At 34.0% G+C, this 20,804-nt stretch overlaps 1 protein-coding gene across 11 annotated transcripts in view; it reads right to left on the reverse strand.

Moving 5' to 3' along the window:
- The window catches only part of CREB5 (cAMP responsive element binding protein 5), a 275,297-nt gene that overhangs the window by 182,546 nt on the left and 71,947 nt on the right, over positions 1–20,804 (reverse strand). For 8 of the 11 annotated variants that reach the window (XR_009155127.1, XR_009155128.1, XM_058183480.1 and 5 more), the window contains 5 exons: positions 20,502–20,580; positions 17,687–17,758; positions 16,435–16,528; positions 5,845–5,975; positions 4,401–4,481 (listed from right to left, as the gene is read on the reverse strand). Coding sequence is in view for 9 of the 11 variants with exons in the window: in XM_058183480.1 (XP_058039463.1) it covers positions 4,401–4,481; positions 5,845–5,975; positions 16,435–16,528; positions 17,687–17,740 (360 nt within the window). In the remaining 2 variants the exon portion in view is untranslated. Of the gene's footprint in view, positions 1–4,400; positions 4,482–5,844; positions 5,976–16,434; positions 16,529–17,686; positions 17,759–20,458; positions 20,581–20,804 lie in introns of all 11 variants that reach the window. The other 3 variants (XM_058183481.1, XM_058183483.1, XM_058183477.1) reach the window with 2 other exon arrangements.

Consider the following 20,804-nt stretch of genomic DNA (forward strand, 5'->3'; position numbering starts at 1 on the left):
ATAATGCCAATCAGTTATTATTAGGATGGTCAAGGTTCCACTGTCTTTCAAGTAACGCAAATAAAAGGATAAACTTAGATTATTTATCTCTTTTACAAAGATCATTCTGATTAGCTAAGATCTTGCCAAGTATATGAACTTGCTATGGGTCCTGAAAAGATCACCAATAGCCCATCCATGGTGTCTTTAGATGTTTCTGGACTTAAAATAACTGGACAGCATCTAGAATTTCTTATCACTATTCACTTCCCACGGAAGTACTCATTTAGCTTTTCTGGTGGTGTGTCCTTTAAGCCTTCTGGGACAATTATGGCACAATTCGGTTCCCTTTCAACAGTCCTTTTGTAAGTCACAGTCATTCATAGGAGTGAACGCTTGGGAAACATGTTAAACAGACTCTGGACAGCTGCATTATAATTACTGCCGCTTCCAACAAGCATTCCTATGAATTCCCTGATGGCCAGCTTTAAAGGCAGAATGCATCTGGAATAATATGCTTAAGTGTCTGAAATTTTAAAAATGGCCATCTATTGATATATTTCGAGAGGCTCCAAATTACAGTGCATAACAAATCATGCAGTAAAATGCCACCACAGCACACTTTTAGAAAGAAAGCTATTAGCTCTTAATGCTTTGTGCTAAATCAATAGTCAATATTGCCAATGACCCTAACATATTTCTAGTCCGTTTTCTCCTTAAGGCATCTTCAGATAGAAAGGAGTGTAATCCATTCTCTCATCTTTAGCAGAATAGTCCCTGTCATAATTACTTATTAATGGTGGCTGGCTTTCAGAGTCACTCTTGAAACAATTGCACCACATTATTTCTATTTTATTTTTGTCTTTTACACAAACCTCCATTTATTCTTTACTTATTGGAAAAATTTTATGGTACCTCTAAATCCCACAGTCCACATTTCTAAATTATCCCATGAAATTGAAGATTGTAATTTGAGATCTAGGCTTACACTTGACTCCTCAAAGACCTTCCATGGAGCCTTAAAAATCCTTCTAAAATTGCCACTGAATTATAATGCTTAATGAGATAGAAGGCAAGAGAGATTATTAAATACTTATACAGCTCTTAATATGAATGCAATTAATTTAATTTTCATTGCAAGTAAAAATTAGCATTTGTGCAGCCTTATTTCTTTGGATTTCCCCTGTTTTTGTTTTTATTTTTTGCCTTATAGAATTTCCAAAGTGTTATGGAAAGAACAAGTGCATTCCTTACACTGGGGGGGAAAAACCTTAGGTCAGAGAATGATTTCCCAAAATTTAGCATTTTTCACCATTCCAATTATTTTGCAAATTTACTGGGATTAAGATTAAATCCTTAGTACCATATGGAAAGATCCATATAGACATTAATTAATATTATTTTTCAGACTGTAAACTATGTTGAAGAGCATGGGACTTACTTAAGACAGATCATTGATGGGAGAAATGTGATCTAAACCAGAGATTTCTCAAGAATAGCTTTGTCTTATAGCTGTTTTGTTACATTGTCTCTCAACCAAAAATGCTAAGAATCAATGAATATTTTTGCCTGAAAACGTCCAGACCAACAGTACTGAAATAAGTGTATTTATTTGTAGAAATAAATAAAATTAATAATACATTTTATTTATTTCTTATTATTATTTGTAGAAATATTTATTTTCTAACTCTTTAAATAATGTCAGCACATATATATTTCAAATACTCAAATTCTAGCTAACTAAGGTATGTTTAAATCATAAATCTGAATGGTGGCTTCATAAAAGTATTTTAAATATCTATTATTTATTATATCTATTAATTATCTATTTATTATTACTCATAGGATCATAGTCTAAATTGATTTTTAATAAGGTTAAGTTTAAAACTAATTTTCTAGTAAACAGCCCCAGTATTGAAGAACAATAATACCTCATTTATGTAATGAAAGCACACAAATAAAAGAATCTAAACCTTTTAGCAATTAGAGCTTCTTAAAATAACAATGAATAACAATTTAAGTTTTTAATATTTTTCACTGCTAATAAATATTATCTTTGCAATCTTCTTTAATACTATAATGATATTTTGACATTTAGCAGTGGTATTCCATTGTGAAGTTCACCTTTATAGTATGTTGGTATCCCTAAACAGGGAGATATATAGCATTATTTTAAAAGCCTATAATCTTTCTATAATGAGTCATCATGCAACAAAACCACAAAATAGAAGTGTCAACTCCCATATACACCCACCTCCATCATTTTCATTGCTATGATTCACAGTCTTTTGGAACAAAGATGCATATACCAGTTGGATTATCACAGCAGAATTCATTATATATATAAAATAAGTTGCTGAGTTTGACATCTTTGACAAATGTATTGCTACAATCTCAGATGCCTGCAAAGTCCCTACTGATTTAGGTGGCAGACTGAGCAGGACCAGGATGTCACAGATGGCATAATCTAAAACAATGCATTTTCCCCTATGCTCCCTGTTTATAGCACTCTACACATGCATTGCTAAATAACCTATTTCGAGAGCAGTATCATACTGTTATCTATGTAAGTTGATTATTTCAAACAGGGTACTTTAAAACACATTTAATTTACAGATGTGTGAACCACAATTTGCTAAACCCTGGTCATCCCGGTCAGTTGTAACCTTCAATTGACCAAAAGATGCATCAGAGGCTAATAAATTTTGAACCAAGGTACCAAATGGGCATACACAATGCATCCAAAATCCCAGACTCATTATTCCCATAAATTAAAATTTAGAAAGATTGTGGCTCCACATCATACACCATAGCCCTTGGCTAATTAGGATTATTGTGAGAAAAATAAGAGAACAATCATTCATGTTTTAAAATAAATTCACAATAATATCATGAGTAATTTTGGGATTATGGACAATAATAACACTAACAATATTTTAAAAATACTCCTATCTCATTCTTTCAACATACCATAGTGAATATGCGTACTTCAAAAAAGGTACCACAGCACTTGTTCATTGGAATCTACTTGCTTGTGTTTTTTCTACTCACATACAGTACAGAAAAGAAGGTGATGTTTAATATCCTAATGCTTTGCAGGCTTATTCCAGGTCTGCATAAAAGCTATACTGATTGTCAGGTTTGCCCTTATTCTCCCAGCCCTTTTGCAGTGCTCTGGACCCAATCTGCCAATAGTTCTACTCCAACAGCAGATGCAAATATAACTCCAACAGCACTTGCAAATATAACATACAACAAATGCTATGGAGACTTTTTGCACACTATAAACCTAAAATCTGTTGCCTGATGATAGCTTGATGTGCTGACACTGTCTACCTTACTGCTTTGGGTTGCATTGTCTGACTGATACACCCTCTTACCTGAGGCACCATGATCAGTTACTGTCAGCAAGAGATGGCTTTTTGACTTGAGTATCAGACAGAGAGTCTTCAAGGTGTTTTTTTTTAAAAAATCCTGCTTTATACCAGGGATCTAAATTTGCTATGGAATCTAAGATTAAAAACAATAGTTGTTCTTTTATTTAATCTTATTTAATTCTCCTTTATGGTCACAAATTATTTTTGTCAACAATTTCTTGTTTTTATTACCCCATTTCTTCCTTTCTTCATTCTGTGTTCTTTTCAAATTTACATTTTAAGTCATGGGGGGAGCCAGCTGTATTTATTCTCTAAGGTGTCATGTAAACTGAAAGTACTCCATAAATGAAACATAAAAATTGGAATTTTTTGATTCACTCATATAGAGAATTCTGGGATCTGATCCATTAATTATAACAAGTTGCCCCAAAAATAGATGACATCCGACAAGAAAAAATGCTTATTTATGCATGGGAGTTGTTAAATGTGTGATGAAAGCAGAGAAACAGATACCTCCTTTATGACCCTCTACGTTTTTCAGCAGCATCCAGGAGATGCTGAAACTATTGAATTCCAATGCTATTCTTATACTGGATATGTGATGAAAGGTTATGAATTAGATTTATCACAGGACTGTATGCATGGAGACTTTATGAAAACATTTAACTGAACATGTAAGGGTCTGACCTAGTTGTAACATAATATTGGATTGAAGTTTTATTATTATTATTTCTGTAAACATTCTTCCTGGCAAAAGAAATTTAATTTTAGTACTTTTTTCTTTTAATTTACTTTTAATTTAATTTTTACATAAATTTTAGTCAAATGTGATTTTTTGTGGGAAGGGAAGGGGGGAAATTATATGTCCCTCATTGCCATAGCTTGCAGATATCCCTCCTTCCTAATCTCAAAAATATCTGGGGGAATATATCCCTTGTGAAACCCTCTCTTAAGATTTAATTCAATTATAGGAACCCAACAAATCTATAAACAACCGAAGAGATTATTATACAGTGAAAGACGGGGCACACGCATTCAACACACCAGAGCCATCTTGTTATTAAGATAAGTACAGGGACTTTCGATTCCTTCTTTAAGAATTTCGATGATTTTTTTTCTTCTCCTCTGGAAAAGAAATGAAAGGAATTCCCCCATCAAATTTATGTGCAGAATAAATTTACGTACTAGTGGACTGCTATTGTGTAATCAATATACTTTCACTCTATATGGCTTTTGCATATGTTGCCTCTTAAATTCATTCTACTCATTTTTTATATTTTAAGAGAAAAAATATACACACCAGAAAAATGATTTTCTCTCAAAATATGCATTCTAAACATTCTCGTTGTCATTTATTCCCCACTCTTTATCATTAAATATGAATGTATTTGCATAGGCCTTTGAGACATAAAATACAGTGAATCGTTCAAAATGTACAAAAGCCATTGCAAGCACATTTCCCTGAAAGGTGTGAATCAAGTTAATATAAACCACTAAAACTAAATTTCCCCGCATATCCTCAACATGATGGGCAAAAAGATCTATTAAATCCTGCACATAATGTGCATTTTAAAACTTTTTTTTGTATACAAAAAATATAATGTGATGGAAACTTTGCTAATTTCCCAATTTTCTTGAGGCATGATATTGTGGCTTCAGTTTAAGAGCAATTGTACCTATTTTTTTCAAGAGCAATTCTAAAAATTATCTTTCATAAAGAGGTAGAAATGCCTCATAAACTTAGCTTGAATTTGTTCTATCAGACTTTTTATCCTACTTTTTTCTGTTTTTTAAACAGAGAAGTAAAAATGTTACAATGCCATTAAATCGAAGAGCCTAAAGCAATATTCCAAAAATTTAATCTGTGCACTGCACAGTTTTTTTGGTTATATGAGGCTTGGTACTTTTTTCTAGCAGCAACTTTTCTTTGTTAGACAAGTATTATTTATAGACAAATAAGTCTGTCTGGTTTGGTGGACTGTGAGTTATTTACTCTAAATTGGGAAGAAAGCAAACCATAAAGATTCCATCTTCAGTTTGATTTCTACAATCTCAACCACTTTTGAATTTAGAGCATTGCTAACCAATTTGTCTTGCAAACATGGCTGCAGTTACTGATTATAGAACTGGGACTTTTAAAATTATTCCCTCACTTATCATAATTAGATTCCTTTTTTTTTGCAAGAGATTTAAATATGTATGTGTTTGTGCACATGCACTTGTATCCAATGTGTGCATTTCTTCTCAAAATGAATGGAAGTTATATAGTATTCTAATGAACTACTTAATCCATCCTGTTTGCCTTTAAAATCCAGGTTATCTACTTAAAGCAGGTTGCAAACATGTCATAATCTATAGTGCCACCTAGTTTCTAATCTAAATGTTTTCCCACCCCCACATCTTTCCTCATTCAGGTAAAAGATTTCCTCTGTTTTCACTCAGATTCCAGGAAATGCGGAAGGAATATTTCCATGATATGAAGGCATACCGTTTTATTGTTGTTGTTGTTGTCTTCTTCTTGTGCCTTTCTAAACTCATGCTCTATGCTGCAGTCTATCTCACTGAAGAGTCCCACTTCCTCACAGTTTTTTAAGAACCGGGTTGGTGTTGGAGTTTGGTCTGAGGAGAAATATCAAAAGGAGTAGATATTATAGTGAAGAACAAGAAATTGTGTAACATCATCTATTACAGTATGTTAAAACACTGTATGTAGGTTATGTTAAAATACAAGAATCATCAGTGCTTGGAATACTTTACCTGACTCTGTGGTCTCTTCTCATAATCCTAAAAACTTTAACCAAAAACTTTCTACTATTGACCTCACCCCATTCCTAAGAGGACCATAAGGGGCGTGCATAAGCACACAAATGTGCCTACCGTTCCTGTCCTATTGTTTTTCTTTTCTTCTTCCTATATATATATATATATGCTTATACCTCCTTATATTTACTCATATATGTGTTTATATACTATATAATCTTTTTGTATGATACCTGCATATATTGTTGTGACTAAATAAATAAATAAATAAATAAATAAGGCAATACCAGTTTAACAAAGTCAGGTTCTGGAGCCCTTATTAGTTATTTGATGGAATTCCCATACAATTTATAAAAACTCCAGCTGTTTGAAAGTACAAAATAGACATAGCTTTTATGCATGCAAACACACACATTTGCAAAGTTTAATATTCAGTAACCTGTCCCCAAGCAATTGGGTTCCCCAGATTTTCAAAGTAGCACAATGTGGCACTAAGTAGCAAGGTAACTTCATGGGGAAAAAGATAATTACAGATTTCTGCATCATGTTTGTTTTTGACTTTAATTAGAAAGCATAGCTGACTACTCAGACTCTTATTTTGTAAAACACAGATATATGCACACACATGCCCCCTCCTTAGATATAATTTCTAAAATGAGTAGAAAAATATATAGAAATGAATCATGCATGACATAAAGGGAAACACTACACCATTCCTAAACTGACATAACTGATATGGGTAACTGAGAAGCAGGGATGGTAAAAAACAAAATAGATCATGCCTGCATAATGAAAGCCTTGCAGACAATCAACTTTCTAACACAATTCTTAATATTCTTATGCATATGGAGCTGTGGATGGGTGCTTGTGTGTACCTGTATCAGTTGGAAAATGATGGGATTTTTAAGATAACTAGTTGGTAGACAAAATAATGAAGTTTGGTTTCCTGTAGCTGGATATTCTGCACTTGTTTGCTGAAACATTTGCCTTTTTGCCTTTATTGATGTATTTTACATCCATGCAGAATGAAGGAAAGAGACTGATTTGGTAAAGATGATGGGATGGCAATTAGTAGAATAGAATAGAATAAAATAGAATAGAATAGAATAGAATAGAATAGAATAGAATAGAATAGAATAGAATAGAATAGAATAGAATAGAATCTGGAAGGGACCTTGGGGTTCTTCTAGTCCAGCCCACTGCTAAAGCAGGAGAATCTATTTCAGATAAGTGGCTGTCTAGTCTCTTCTTAATATGGGTTATGATTGCTTGATGGACAATGAGAAAAAATTGTCCTTCATTCTGTTTATTGCTGCTACTATCATAGTGCCAAGGTGGACATAACAACAGATTACTTCTCCTGGCTGAAGTTAGACTGCCCATCGAACATTTTATGTGTTGACCTGTTTTACCACTGAAAAACACAGCAATCAGCCAGCACCTATTTTTACCCCATCTGCCTGCACTTGTGATGGGACCCTGTATTTTTCTCCCTGTGTACAGAAGTTTGTAGGAGCAGTAATACAAAAGGCTCTTTTTTTTCCCTCAGCATGCTTACTTTTGTAAGTGACTTTTACTGTCCAAAAGCTGTCTTGATTATTTTACTTCTTTTTCTTCTGAAAGCTGTACGCAAATTGTGGGTCTGACTGTGGTGCAAAAATAAAGCAAGGCCAAGGTATAGACCAGAAGAAACAAAAAGATCCTGTTCTTCAAATGTCAGTTCACTGCCAATTTTTAGTTGGCAAACTCTGCCATCAATTTTTGGAAACCAATTGTGCCAGAAATGGAAAAATGGCTTGTTAGGCCATAGAAGAAAAAAAGAATCAACTATCCACCACATTCCAATAAACAGCATTTATGCTTAATAAAATAATATTATCACATTTTAGAAACAAGCTGTGGACAGACATCAACTTCACAAAGTAAGCACAAAATGGCCCATAGCCTATCACAACTTTAACTATACGTGATTCCTAGATTCATATATATATTGGTGTATCATGCTCATTTCCTGCTTTCTGATACAGAATTCTTTGATGGTTTTATACCATACAAGGCAGGACTTCATTTTTATGAAACAATTTATGTATTAGAAGTAGCATAAATGAAGATATTGTCAACAGGTTTATCTAAACTGGTATCCTCCCAATGTGCTTCACGGTGCTTTATAGCCCTCTCTAAGTGGTTTATAGAGTCAGCCTGTTGCCCCCAACAATCTGGGTCCTTATGTTACCAACCTCAGAAGAATAGAAGGATGAGTCAACCTTGAGCCTGGTGAGATTCAAATATGTAGAAACGTGTGCACATATTAATCCTACAAGTATGGACTATGATTCAATTGCTGTGATGTCACAAAAAGCATGAAAACATAGATCAAAAATAGCTAACCTGAACAAGAAATCTACAGTATTAAAAATTCTATCTTCTGTAATATATCTAAAATTAAAGAGCACTAGAAACCATTCACACTATTTTTTAAAAAGTAATGTCCTATAGGCTGGCTTAGATTTCTTCAAGAAAGCAGCTGAGTGCACATATTCTTTTAAAATAAAATGCATATGTAAAATGAAAAAGATGGGTAAAACCCCCAAAGTTGCAGGTCATTGATTGCTTGTACAGAAGCATTGGCAAATGACACTATTATTTTATTATTTCTGTTTTACATCAGAATTGTTAAAACAGAAATGTATGATGTTTCAAACCTAGCAGGCCCACAAAATAATCATTTTTTTAAATACTGATTGGCAAGGACAACAACAACAAAACAACCTCAGAGGCTAATATAGAAAACTTTTGTTTTACTTTAAAAGAAAAATCCAAAGCCTTTCAAACTAAACCATAACAAATGTGATTAATCTACAGTGTAGATATGTGACAAGCAGAGATCCAAATGGTGTAATTTGATTCCTGATATTTAACACAAGTGTTTAGTCTGCTGCACATTTAATAACAGGAATTTGGCTTATTCAGCTGGAGAGCTCCACTGAAGTTATATATTAGACACATTTCACTTCCATGCAATGATAACAAAATCAGAAGAATAAAAGTAATGGGAGTGCTTAAACAAAGGCTGCCCTATTGCACCACAGAGGGGTTCAAATCTCTCTCACTTTCCTTTCCTTTATTATTTTGACAACGTTTTTATTTCCATTTATTTGTCACATCATTACTCAAATACATTAGACAATGTGTATCCCTGGCAGCTGTGTTTTTTTATACAGGTGCCTCCAAAAACTTGAAGGGAGAAGTCTATATTGATGAGACCTATGTGGATGAGAACAATGGAATGCCTTCGAACATGCAATGGTTGACTTTCTGCGCAAACCTAGATATAATCAAACTTGTGTTCAATTTCAAATGAGCTTACTTTTATCTATTTAAAGTAGGTATATTCTGCATTAGGATTGCACCAATTCAATTAGATGTGTATATAATATGCTTATTTGCCTAAGGTTTCTGAGATATTTTATTTCCCCAGATATGGGGGAATAAATTAAACTGTTCCACAGCAATAGAAACAACTTTCACTAATTATTTTAAGTAATTACAATTGTTTGATGCTGTTTGTATGAAAGGTTTCCAAACTTCGATGCAATTTTCTTTATCTTATGTACAGTGGTCGCATATTTATCATGTGGATGAGGTAGGCCCAATGCTTTGGATTCAGTTCCTTTTATTTTTAATGACATATTATTCTGGACATTTTAGATGTGTGAACAGGAGCTAGGTAGCAGAATCCAAAAGATAAGAGCAATGTTTCTCAATCTGATCAACTTTAAGATTCATGGACTTTAACTCCATGAGAAGAATTCCCCAACCAGCAATCTTGGCTGAAGAATTCTGTGAGTTGAGATCCACACATCTTAAAGTTGAGAATGTTAAGAAAAAATGGCTAAAAGAATTGGACCTGATCAGTACTGTACTTCAATGCTGCCAAATCTATAGGCTAATTCGGGAAGTAAAAAAATATTCTCATAACAACAAATCACTTTTGTAATGTTGCAAAAATAGTCTGCAAAAATCCATATCCATAAAGATACAGGGAAAAGCTCAAACTCAATTCATTAGGTACTATATTTTTATTCTACCATAAGTTTTGACCAAAACATTCTCCTACTTTTGAACTGAAATATTCTTGAATATCCTCTCTATATCATGTTTTAAGCTACTCAATCAGTTTGCCATTTTGCACATTGGTTTTTTTATTAATAATACATGGTTTAGTTTTGTGCGCTCTCTCTCTCTCATTCTCTCCCCACACCTCTCTCTTTCATTTTGCTCTAGCCTTGGCCAAGTCCCAATGTTTTATTTATATAGGCAGATATATAAATGCTTGCAATAAATGAATAAATAAATGCAAAAACTTTTGTTACACCATTTCTACTTTTAGACATTTGTAAAAAATCAGCATATAGAGAAATTATAGATAATATAATAAGTAAAGAATTCTTCTAGGACAAGATTTTGGTATAAGGCTCCATTAGGTTTCCACAGAAATGACAATGAACTCTGATAGAAACTACATATTTCCAGTATTTTTGAAATAATAGCTATCTAAAGAAGTTATCAGTTTCTGAGCAAGAAGAGCAGTAGTTCAGAATTCATATAAAATTAGATTGCAATTCTGTTGTGTTTTCTTGCAGTGCTGTTCTCTCTGAATAGAAGTGCCATATCCAGCGCTGACAGTGACCATTAATATTTGTATTCCTACTCTTCTATTTAAATATATCAAGTAAAGCTAGAATCTGCCAGATAACAGAGCCTTGACCATATGGGAATCAACAGTTAAAGCAAAATCCTGTTTAGAATAGCCTTCCAGCATCTGTAATTTGCATAAGTATGGATATGGAAATGAACCAGCTTTTTCTTCCACACTGTTTGCAGCTGAGGTGTGTGTGTGTGTGAAGGAGAGAGAGAGAGTAGATGAATGCTGTATTTCCTTGTGAATGGAAGGATGTAGATGTTAGGTATAGGTCTGTGGAAGACAAAATAGTCTAGTTTACTTCTTCATTAAGTATGCATCTAGTTGCTTCTTTTAGATTTAGGCTGAAGTGTGCGCCTACCCACTGTGGCCTACATACCGGTGTGGCAAATAAAGAAGATGTATTTTTTCTCTAATTTTCTGAATGACCTTTGATCTCTTGGAGCATTGGTTTCTTTATGTTCATTTCTAAACGTACCTGATCATAACATGTATGACTGGAATGAGTGAAAGAAGAAAATAATAGCTATTGTAAGGGCGAGGGGGTGGGGATGGATGAGGGAATTTACGTACGTTTAAAAATACTGCACCTGAATTTGCTAAAGGGCAACTACAGCTATGACTCTTTTCAGATGCAGATGACATGAAACAACTTTGCCAAAAATAAGGAAGAAAAGAGAGATAAATGTCTAAAAGGAGAGTATGTCTGAAGGGGAAAGCCTCTCCCTCTCATATATCATCTCCAAATTTCATTAAGAAATCTCAGAATAAAACATTTAACTTTAAGGGATCTAGATTTCCTGAGGGATTACTTCTATTTGAGGAAACAGCTTTTCCCTCGTATCTCTCTATCAGAAGAAAAATGAATTATTTAAATAAAAATTTAAAAAAGACTATGCACCCTAAAAAAACAGGTCAACGAAATTGCTGTTAAACTAAATCAGGGTGTGGAATCTGTAGCCCTCCAGATGCTTTTGGGCTACAACTTTCATCATTCCTCATTCTTGGCCAAGAAACATATGGAAAATCAGCCCCCCCCTCCAATTCTTGAACTTGTGGCAAGCTAAGTCAAATACATTGTCAAAGGATTGCCTAGACAAATGCTTCTTAAACTTCTTTTTCCCACAAAAGAGCTTTTGTTTGTGTTGAGTTAAATATAACAATATTTATTATATTAAAATCTGAATTTTATACTCACTGCTTCTACCATAATTGTTGATGGGATTTTAATATTATTTTTCAACATAAACTGGCAAAAAAAAAATGTGTGAACCCCTCACTCCAGAGCACCTGGGGGGACCCTTAAAGATCTTAAAGGTAAAGGTTCCCCTCGCACATATGTGCTAGTCGTTGCCAACTCTAGGTGGCGGTGCTCATCTCCGTTTCAAAGCCGAAGAGCCAGTGCTGTCCGAAGACGTCTCCGTGGTCATATGGCCAGCATGACTCAACAACAAAGGGGCACGGAACACTGTTACCGTCCCACCAAAGGTGGTCCCTATTTTTTCTACTTGCATTTTTATGTGCTTTCGAAACTGCTAAGTTGGCAGAAGCTGGGACACATGTGATCTAAGATCACATGTGATTTTAGGACCACATCATTTAGAAAATTCCCTGCTTAGAACACTTTTTTGAACTATAGGGGACAAATGTAAGCATGTTTCTTTGGGAAAAATGGGCTGGACTAATATGTTTGTGTCTATGCATGAATAATATAAGCTTGTGTGAGTATTTGTTTTTCTATCTGTTATTTTCATTGACATCAAATTTAACATTTAATCTACAAAAAAGAAAAAGGTCTCATTGCTGCAGGAGATTAAGACATTAAAATCCAAATCTTCCTTTACACCGATTATGATTCTTAGATCTAAGATCTGAATAGGCCCAACCCACTCTGGATCTTATCCAATACTCCAGGCTAAACTTACTGATCACTCAGCATGGCTTGCTTCATGCTTAACTACCAAGATTAGAAATGAATTTGGAGACAATTCTGAAAAAATAACCTCCAGCTAATTCCCCCATGTCAAATGTTTTGCAAATATTCTCCTAATCTCATTTCCATTCAACAGTTCCAATTATCTTTAATGTAAAGGTTTTAGATTAAAGCAAAGTGTAAATTTATGAAATGTACCAGCATGAACTTCTGCTTTGTTGTCTTTAAAGCACCAAGAATTGCATTTTTAAAAACTGTTGATTAGTCCCTGTGATTAAAAAAATGAGGTGTTTTTTTAATTCAAAAATTAAAATGTGAGTTTAAAAATATGCAACATTTAAAATGGTGTATGTATTTTGAAATATTGATAAATATTATTTTGTGTATCTATTTAAGCTGCTCCAAATTCTCTTATAACCAATAAAGACAGTAGAGTTCTAACTACAAAAATGGGTGGACAATTGGTTTTTTTATATTCTTTATCTGCATCTAATAGGAATCTTTCCTTAACTCAACCTTATTGTCTATTATGATACTTAAAATAAATGGAAACTACCTCATTAAGCTCTAATAGAGCAGGTGCCCTATGGGATAAACGCATTAAGACATTATTCTTCTCACAATTACTTTTCTCTCTTCTGATGTGTGTTTACCTATGGCATTTTGGCAATTTACTTACTGTGTGTTTCCTTCAGTGATTGTCTAAAAGTGATGAACAGTCTGACTCAACTCCCGGGAGCCAATCTTGTAATATGTAGTTTGGCTTCCTTTGCTTTGAATAAATTGTTGCAAGAACAAATCCAAGTTGTATGTCAAACTTACTAGAAATAGAACATTCTGATGAACTCCAGGATATTCTGTTTCTCTTCTGGACCACACTACTTTGAGGATGATCACTCTTCTAAATCAAAAATGGTCTGTGGCATTCCAAACATAATCCAGCCCTAAGCAGTCCTCATAACAAATCCAAACAACTACCTAGGTAATGTCCACAGTAGTATGAATTGGTTCAGTGATCCCATTGTAACATGTAGTCGCAGCTAACCTCCCTATAGTCAGCTGTAATCTCTGGAAAACTCCAGAACTGTATGGCTACACATCTAGTTTAATTTATGGATATATATATTTTTTGTGGCTTTCCCATCCCTGACTTTACGTAAGCCCTCGCCTGATAAAGGATGCTGATACACATCAATGCTTTGTATTAATTTGATTGTTTCCAGTAAAGATATTTCCCAAATTGTAATATTGTTCTCATTAAGGAGGTGGTAACACTTATAGTATAGTTAGGTAAACAACTGGGCATACTTTCATTTTAAAAAAAGCTGAAAATATTATTTAATATGCATGGAGTTAATAGGAATTTTAAAAGTTGTTAAAGTTTCTGCATATTTCACCTAGAGGCTATAATGAATGGGGGGGGGGGAGTGGTAATAGAAAGACATTTGTGTGTGCATATCTCCCTCTCTCTCTCTCTCTCTCTCTCTCTCTCTGTCTCGTGTGTGTGTGTGTGTGTGTGTGTGTGTGTGTGTGTGTCTACAAATCAGTCTTAAATCCTGGAAACTGCCTGGACAAGTCTCTGCAGATTTCCTGGCAAGGATTTTTGGAAGTGGTCTCTGCTCTTGCCTACTTTCAAGTGCTGAGAGAGAGTGACCATCCTCCTACCTGGCTTCATAGCTAAGGCAAGCTTAGAACTCATAGTCTCCCAGCATCTAACTAATACCATAATCACTACACTAAGCTAGCACTACAATGAATACTGAAAATGCTTGTTCTATAATATAATATAATATAATATAATATAATATAATATAAAATAATATAATAAAAAAATATAATATAATATAATATATTATAATATAATATAATATAATATAATATAATATAATATAATATAATATAATATAATATAATATAATATAATATAATATAATATAATATAATATAATATAATATAATATAATATAATATAATATAATATACTGTTAATCTTTAGCTGAAGGGCTACATTTTTCAGTGAAGGAACTAGCAATTATTCAGAATGGGCCATGTCAGCTGGGCAATGTACCTCCTCAAACCTCCTGCAGGGCTTTAAAAAAAAAAGGCTTACACTGGGATAATAACATGTGGCAAAGAAATATATATATATAATTTGTATGATAGTAACTGCAAATGTTTGGGGACTTTTTTTGTAAACTATTTGGTTGAGAATTGGGAGCTAAATAGAATGAAAAAGTATATTACTTTAGGCGGTATTGATATGAGCTGAATTTTCTTTCCCACTGCTCTCACCACCACTTTCACTATCCACAACAGATGGCAAAGCTAGAGAGATTTTGTTCAGATCTAAGTTACATTTTACATAAAAATATGGGGAAATAGATTGGGTAGAGAATCAACTTATAGATTAGTCCAAAAGCCTCTCTAGTGTAGGGTCTTGTTTCTCACAGAGACCAGCCAGATGTCTGTGAGAAGCCCACCAGCAAACATGAAGCACGAGCAATTGTAAGCTGTTTTGATCCTTGAGTTAAGATATAGACTTCATAACTAGTAATTGTTAAAGGGGGATTTGTTTAAAATCCCCTTGGAAGCCATCTAAGTTGGTGGCCATCACCCCATACTGTTCTAGCAATTTCACAGATCTAATATATGCTGTGGATAACATGTTTTCAGTGTTGTCTGTCTGTCCCTCCCTCCCTCTTGAAGTACAACCGAATTATGTACTCCATGCATTATTTTATAAATAAGCTCCTAGATCCACTATCTATTTGCATGTAGCTGGTTTCCAACTTTTATTTACTTGATACAATCAAGTTGCAAGGACTGAAATCTAACAATGGAAACAGTGCAAGACACAATGGTGGGAGAGTAGAGCACTATTTCTCAATTTTGGCATACTGACTGGGAAATTTAAGATGGGAAATCCATACATCTTAAAGTCTCCAAGATTCAGAAACACTAGTATGAAGCTTTCCTGTTCTTTTTTACATAGTTAAAAGTCACAATTGTTAGTATAGAAGTAGCCTCCTTAATATAAAAGTAGCATTTCTCCTTTCATGATATTGTGACTTGTTTTAACCTGCAGTTTCCACATCACTGTTGTCCAATCTCAAACTCTAAAGACATCTGATTCTACAATACAAGGACAAACAAATGTCTTTTCATAGGGTGCCCTATGAAGGAAGCACATAAGGTTTTTAATAACTCAAACATTTGGGAAATAGTTTCTATGTTGGTCATGTGTTGCAGTGACAAACATCACCAACAAAGCATAAGCAACCAAATAACTTATGACTAAATTATAGGAGTGTTGGACTTATAATTTTAAGTCATTTAGGGACTTACCACGTCTGTCTACTTTATTGATTTCAGTTCCTGTACATCAGGGGTGTCAAACTCACATCGTCAAGGTGTCATCATGTGACGTATCATGACTTTTTTCCCCTTCACTAAACCGGGAGTGGTGTGGCCAGTGCATGATGCATCTGGCCGATGGGCCGCAAGTTTAACAGCCCTGCTATATGCACACCAGAAAATCTGAACTAACTCATGCATAAAGTAAAGCAAAAGAACAATTATATTTGCCTCATTAGCACACAATCTGATAGCATCAGAACAGTCGTATTCATCCTTATCACAGCAAAATTGGCAACTAAATTTCTTTCTCATACCTATCTTCTCACCTGATAACATGTTGTCTGTTTTTAGTGAAGGAAACTTCAAAGTCATTTCATGCTTGTGACTGTGGATCATCAGATGGTCCTCTGTTGGAAAGCGCTGTTGGGTAAAGACAATGAAAAGTTTCAGCTCCTGAAATAAGGGCTGAAAATTGATTTTTTATATATATATATTCTAAGCATTAAAATGACAGATAAGGAATGTGAAGAATGAGTAGAATTAAATGATGGAAGCAACTATGACTGAAAGCTTTCTTGTTACTTAAATATTACTGTTTAAAAGAATACTTCATGAGTCGCTGTGGTAAACCAGCCAGAGTTGCTTAAATGGAATAGAAGTAATAAATAAATAAATTATACATTTTCCAAAGAAAAGTTTTCATTTTGTTGGTCTATGTGGTTTTTTGCTTTTCTGTGTCTCTTTTTGCTACTGGTTAATACATTTTGGGATATACAATCTTATGAGCATATTCGAAAATAATCTATTGATAGTATTACCCCTTGAAAAAATGTCTGCCAATGGCTGAGGCAATAATTAATGGATCTGTATGAAACTTCAAAAGTGTTTTTTCTGATAGCAGATCAGATAAAGCTGAGCAAGCATTAAATTATTTGTGTGCTCAGAAAAGAGAGCACCAATAGCTTTGAAGGTTGTCCATTGTAGCTGCACAAGGGTTCAGAGGCCATACATCATCCTTTGCATGACACCCTTTTCAAGTCCTTTATTTAATATTACTTCATGCATATGAGACTATACCTTTATAAACATACTCTGAGTTTTTTTTAGAAGTTGAGTATGAGTATGAACAAAGCAATGTTACATAGGAAATTGGAGGAGGTCTCCTTCAGAATTATCTGGCTTTAGTTCTTCCAGGACATCAGGCAGAAAAAGATGATTATCCATCCTAAAAAGCATCATCAAGTGTTCTGTTTTTTCAGATGTTTCCTTCATAATAACTGCTTTTTAACTTTATGGTCTATTCAATCTTAAAACCCAGATTGCATTAATGTAATAAAATATTTTAATGAAGAAATGTTTCTTATGGGTATAGTTTGGTTAGGTATGTAAGTTGCTATGAGGCACGTTCATTGATACTAAACAGAATAGCCATATTTATTATTAATTTGTGTTTTATGGCATGAAGTTGCAAGGAGAAAGAGCACTTTCAAATGATACAATAAAAATTGAAATTATGATAGGGACATGTTAGCATGATGGAACTCTACTAGCAGCTATATTCTTGCAGGTTTAATTCACCTGTGAACAGCCTGGGGCACTGCAGACAAAAGGTCTCTCTTGTTCCAAATTCATTTTTGATTCTTCATAAATCTACACATTAAAAGAAAAAGGGGGAATAAAAAAAAACATAAATATAGCCATCCATAGCTTTAGCTTTAGATATGGAAAATACAGGCCAGCCTTCCCAATCTGGTTTCTGCAGATGTAATAGATTATATATTTCAACCACCTGGTTATACTGTGGTTGGAAGTTAAAATAAATATTACAATAGCTTAGGTACATTCAAGAAATGCAAGTTGGATATGCTTGCATTTAAGTTTGCATTTTAACATTTACCGTATATACTCGAATATAAGCCGATCCGAGTATAAGCCGAGGTCCCCAATTTTACCCCAAAAAACTGGGGTAAACTGGGGACTCGAGTATAAGCCGAGGGTGGGAAATGAGGCAGCTACCGGTCGGCGAAACCCTCCCTCCCTCGGCCGAGAAGGCTGGCGGCTCCCCCGCCCCGCCCTCTCACTGCACCGGCAGGGCTTCCCCGCGCTAAAGCAAAAGCCCGCCAAGTTCGCGCCGGCCGGTATAATGTGAAAAAAAGAAAAAAAAAAAACTCGAGTATAAGCCGTATATACTCGAGTATAAGCCGAGGGGACGTTTTTCAGCACAAAAAACGTGCTGAAAAACTCGGCTTATACTCGAGTATATACGGTACTTTCACAACTCTTTTTTAAAAAAACTTACTTAATAACTGAAATACAGTTGACTCTAATCCCTATGTTTTCTAAATTTTTCATTGCAAATTTACCAATTAGAAAGGATTTATAAAAATTTATATTTGGAGAAAGTGTGACAAAAACATATTCTATAACAGGAAGTTGTAAAAAATAAGTTGCAAGCAAATACATGAAAAAAATGTCTATGGCTTAAAATAAAATTTTAAAAAATAAATTCACAAGGATATTTATATAGATTTCTAAAAAGATATTAAATGTATAAATAGGCATGAATAAATTTAAGAAATGGCAGAAAAATTAGGACTCAAAGTTGAAACTATCAACCATTTCCATCAAAATATTACAAGGTTTTAGAATGAAAAGAGCATAAATATTATATTATTCTGAAAGAAGGATGACTCTAATTTCCACATTTCTGGAAATTGAGAATTAGTTTCACTGAGAAGAAGCTACTAGAAACAAAGATGGCCCTTCAATTTTTTAAAAACAAAAAATCAGGGTGAGAGACTAATTTGCTTGTGAGTACAGCATCTGAATACTGTATTTGAATTTCTGTCTGGAAAACATGGTGTCTGTCTGCAAATAAACCTTTGGCTATTGGAAAAGTGCTTGTCATGTTTTAGTCTAGAAAGTGCTTTGTTTTTATTTGTTCATTTACACCAGGGGTAGTCACCTTTTTATACCTACCGCCGCCCACTTTTGTATTTCTGTTAGTAGTAAAATTTTCTAATCACCCACTGGTTTGGGGGGAGATGCATGAGCTATTCTGGGACGAGGCTCTTTTGTTTGCGGTTGCACTATAGCGCCATTTAGTTTCACTTACGTAACATGAACTAAACTTATACGCGAGCGATACAAATACTATTTTTTCAGAAATTTAAATTGTCACGGGGAATTTTATGAAAACCTAATGAAAATGTTTTTAAATAATGCTATGAAATTTTTTTAAAAAGTCAATTAAATAAAAAAAAAGGAAAGTGCTTCAGTATCGGAAAAAAACCCTACCACCCATCATGAAAGCTGGAACGCCCACTAGTGGGCGGTAGGAACCAGGTTGGCTACCACTGATTTACACAAATGAAGAGAAGTGGGGAGAATCATTTAAAGCTTACTAGTTTTTCATTCCAACAGTTTTCCATTTGATAAACTTCAGTTTTATACTTTGAAACAATTTTACAGTAATACTGTTTTGTTATAATTTGAAGAAAAATTAAAGAGAACATTTTTCATATTCTCTTCCATGTGTAGTTTTGTGCTATTTTGGGAGTTATAATTCTGACTGATGCAGCAAATTCTTTTTCTCGGAAACAGGTTGGGAACTTCCCAAATTTCACTGCTGTATGACCTGGCATTCTCTTTCATTTGGAAGTTACTGCAAAGATTTCAATTTCTAACTATAAAAATATCAAAATATTCATTACTTCAACTAGTAAAAAAATACAATGGTACTCCAGCATTTAAGATTTATTGAAAAAAGGAGAATTATCATGATACATATTAATGCTTCCAAAATTACCAAAAGCTCTTGACAGAATCTTTGCATAGATTGAAAATGTCTTCATTACCTGATCCAGTGACAGATATGTCCAAACCAAATACTGAATAAATGCATGTGAAATAAATTAACTCAATTGACTACTTATTAACTTAAATCCTTATTAGCAAAAGTCAAGTCTGCCATTATTTCTTTGAAGCAGATTTGCCCACTCTTCAATTGAATTGGCTTACATGGAATCGATGAGAGAAAAATAGATGCTGCATAGGGATATTATATGTCATAAAAAATGTATGTGAAAAGTGTAATCAGATCACAATTCATAAAGTTACATCATTAGTATTTTTTATTTGCTTTCCAGTTTGGTAGAGCTGATAATCAAGAGAAATTTACCTCAGTTTTCGGATGTTTCTTTTATAAACAGATTGATCTGCCAGGTGAATCCTACAGCTTATTGTTTGTATCAGATGGAACAGCTTTATTATCCGATGTGCAAAACGGCTGCTTCTCATTTCGTTCAACTTTTAGAATGTTTTGTATTAACAAAACTTTGAGAAACTTACATTTTACATTTATCAAGAGAGGGAACCAAGCTGACTTGCTTACATTCTTCAGTTGCAGATCAAGAAGAGGGTGTCCAAGGAAGAGTCCGTCACTGTTTCAATAGTATTTTCCTCTAATAACACTATTTAAGAAAGGGAGAAATTTTTGGTTAAAAAGAAGTCATTTCATCCATCTTAGACAGAAAAAACATTTTTTTGATTATATAGGGTAAACAATGAAGAGGAGCAACTAGTTATATTCTTACTGAAAGTGACATCAGAGCTGTGCTGAGTATTTTTTAAGATAATAATGGAATTGTAAGGACCTTGGGGGTCTTGAAGTCCACCTCCCTGCTCAAGCAGAGAC

The sequence above is a fragment of the Ahaetulla prasina genome, chromosome 4 (genome assembly GCF_028640845.1).
Source record: "Ahaetulla prasina isolate Xishuangbanna chromosome 4, ASM2864084v1, whole genome shotgun sequence".
NCBI classification, from domain to species: Eukaryota; Metazoa; Chordata; class Lepidosauria; order Squamata; family Colubridae; genus Ahaetulla; species Ahaetulla prasina.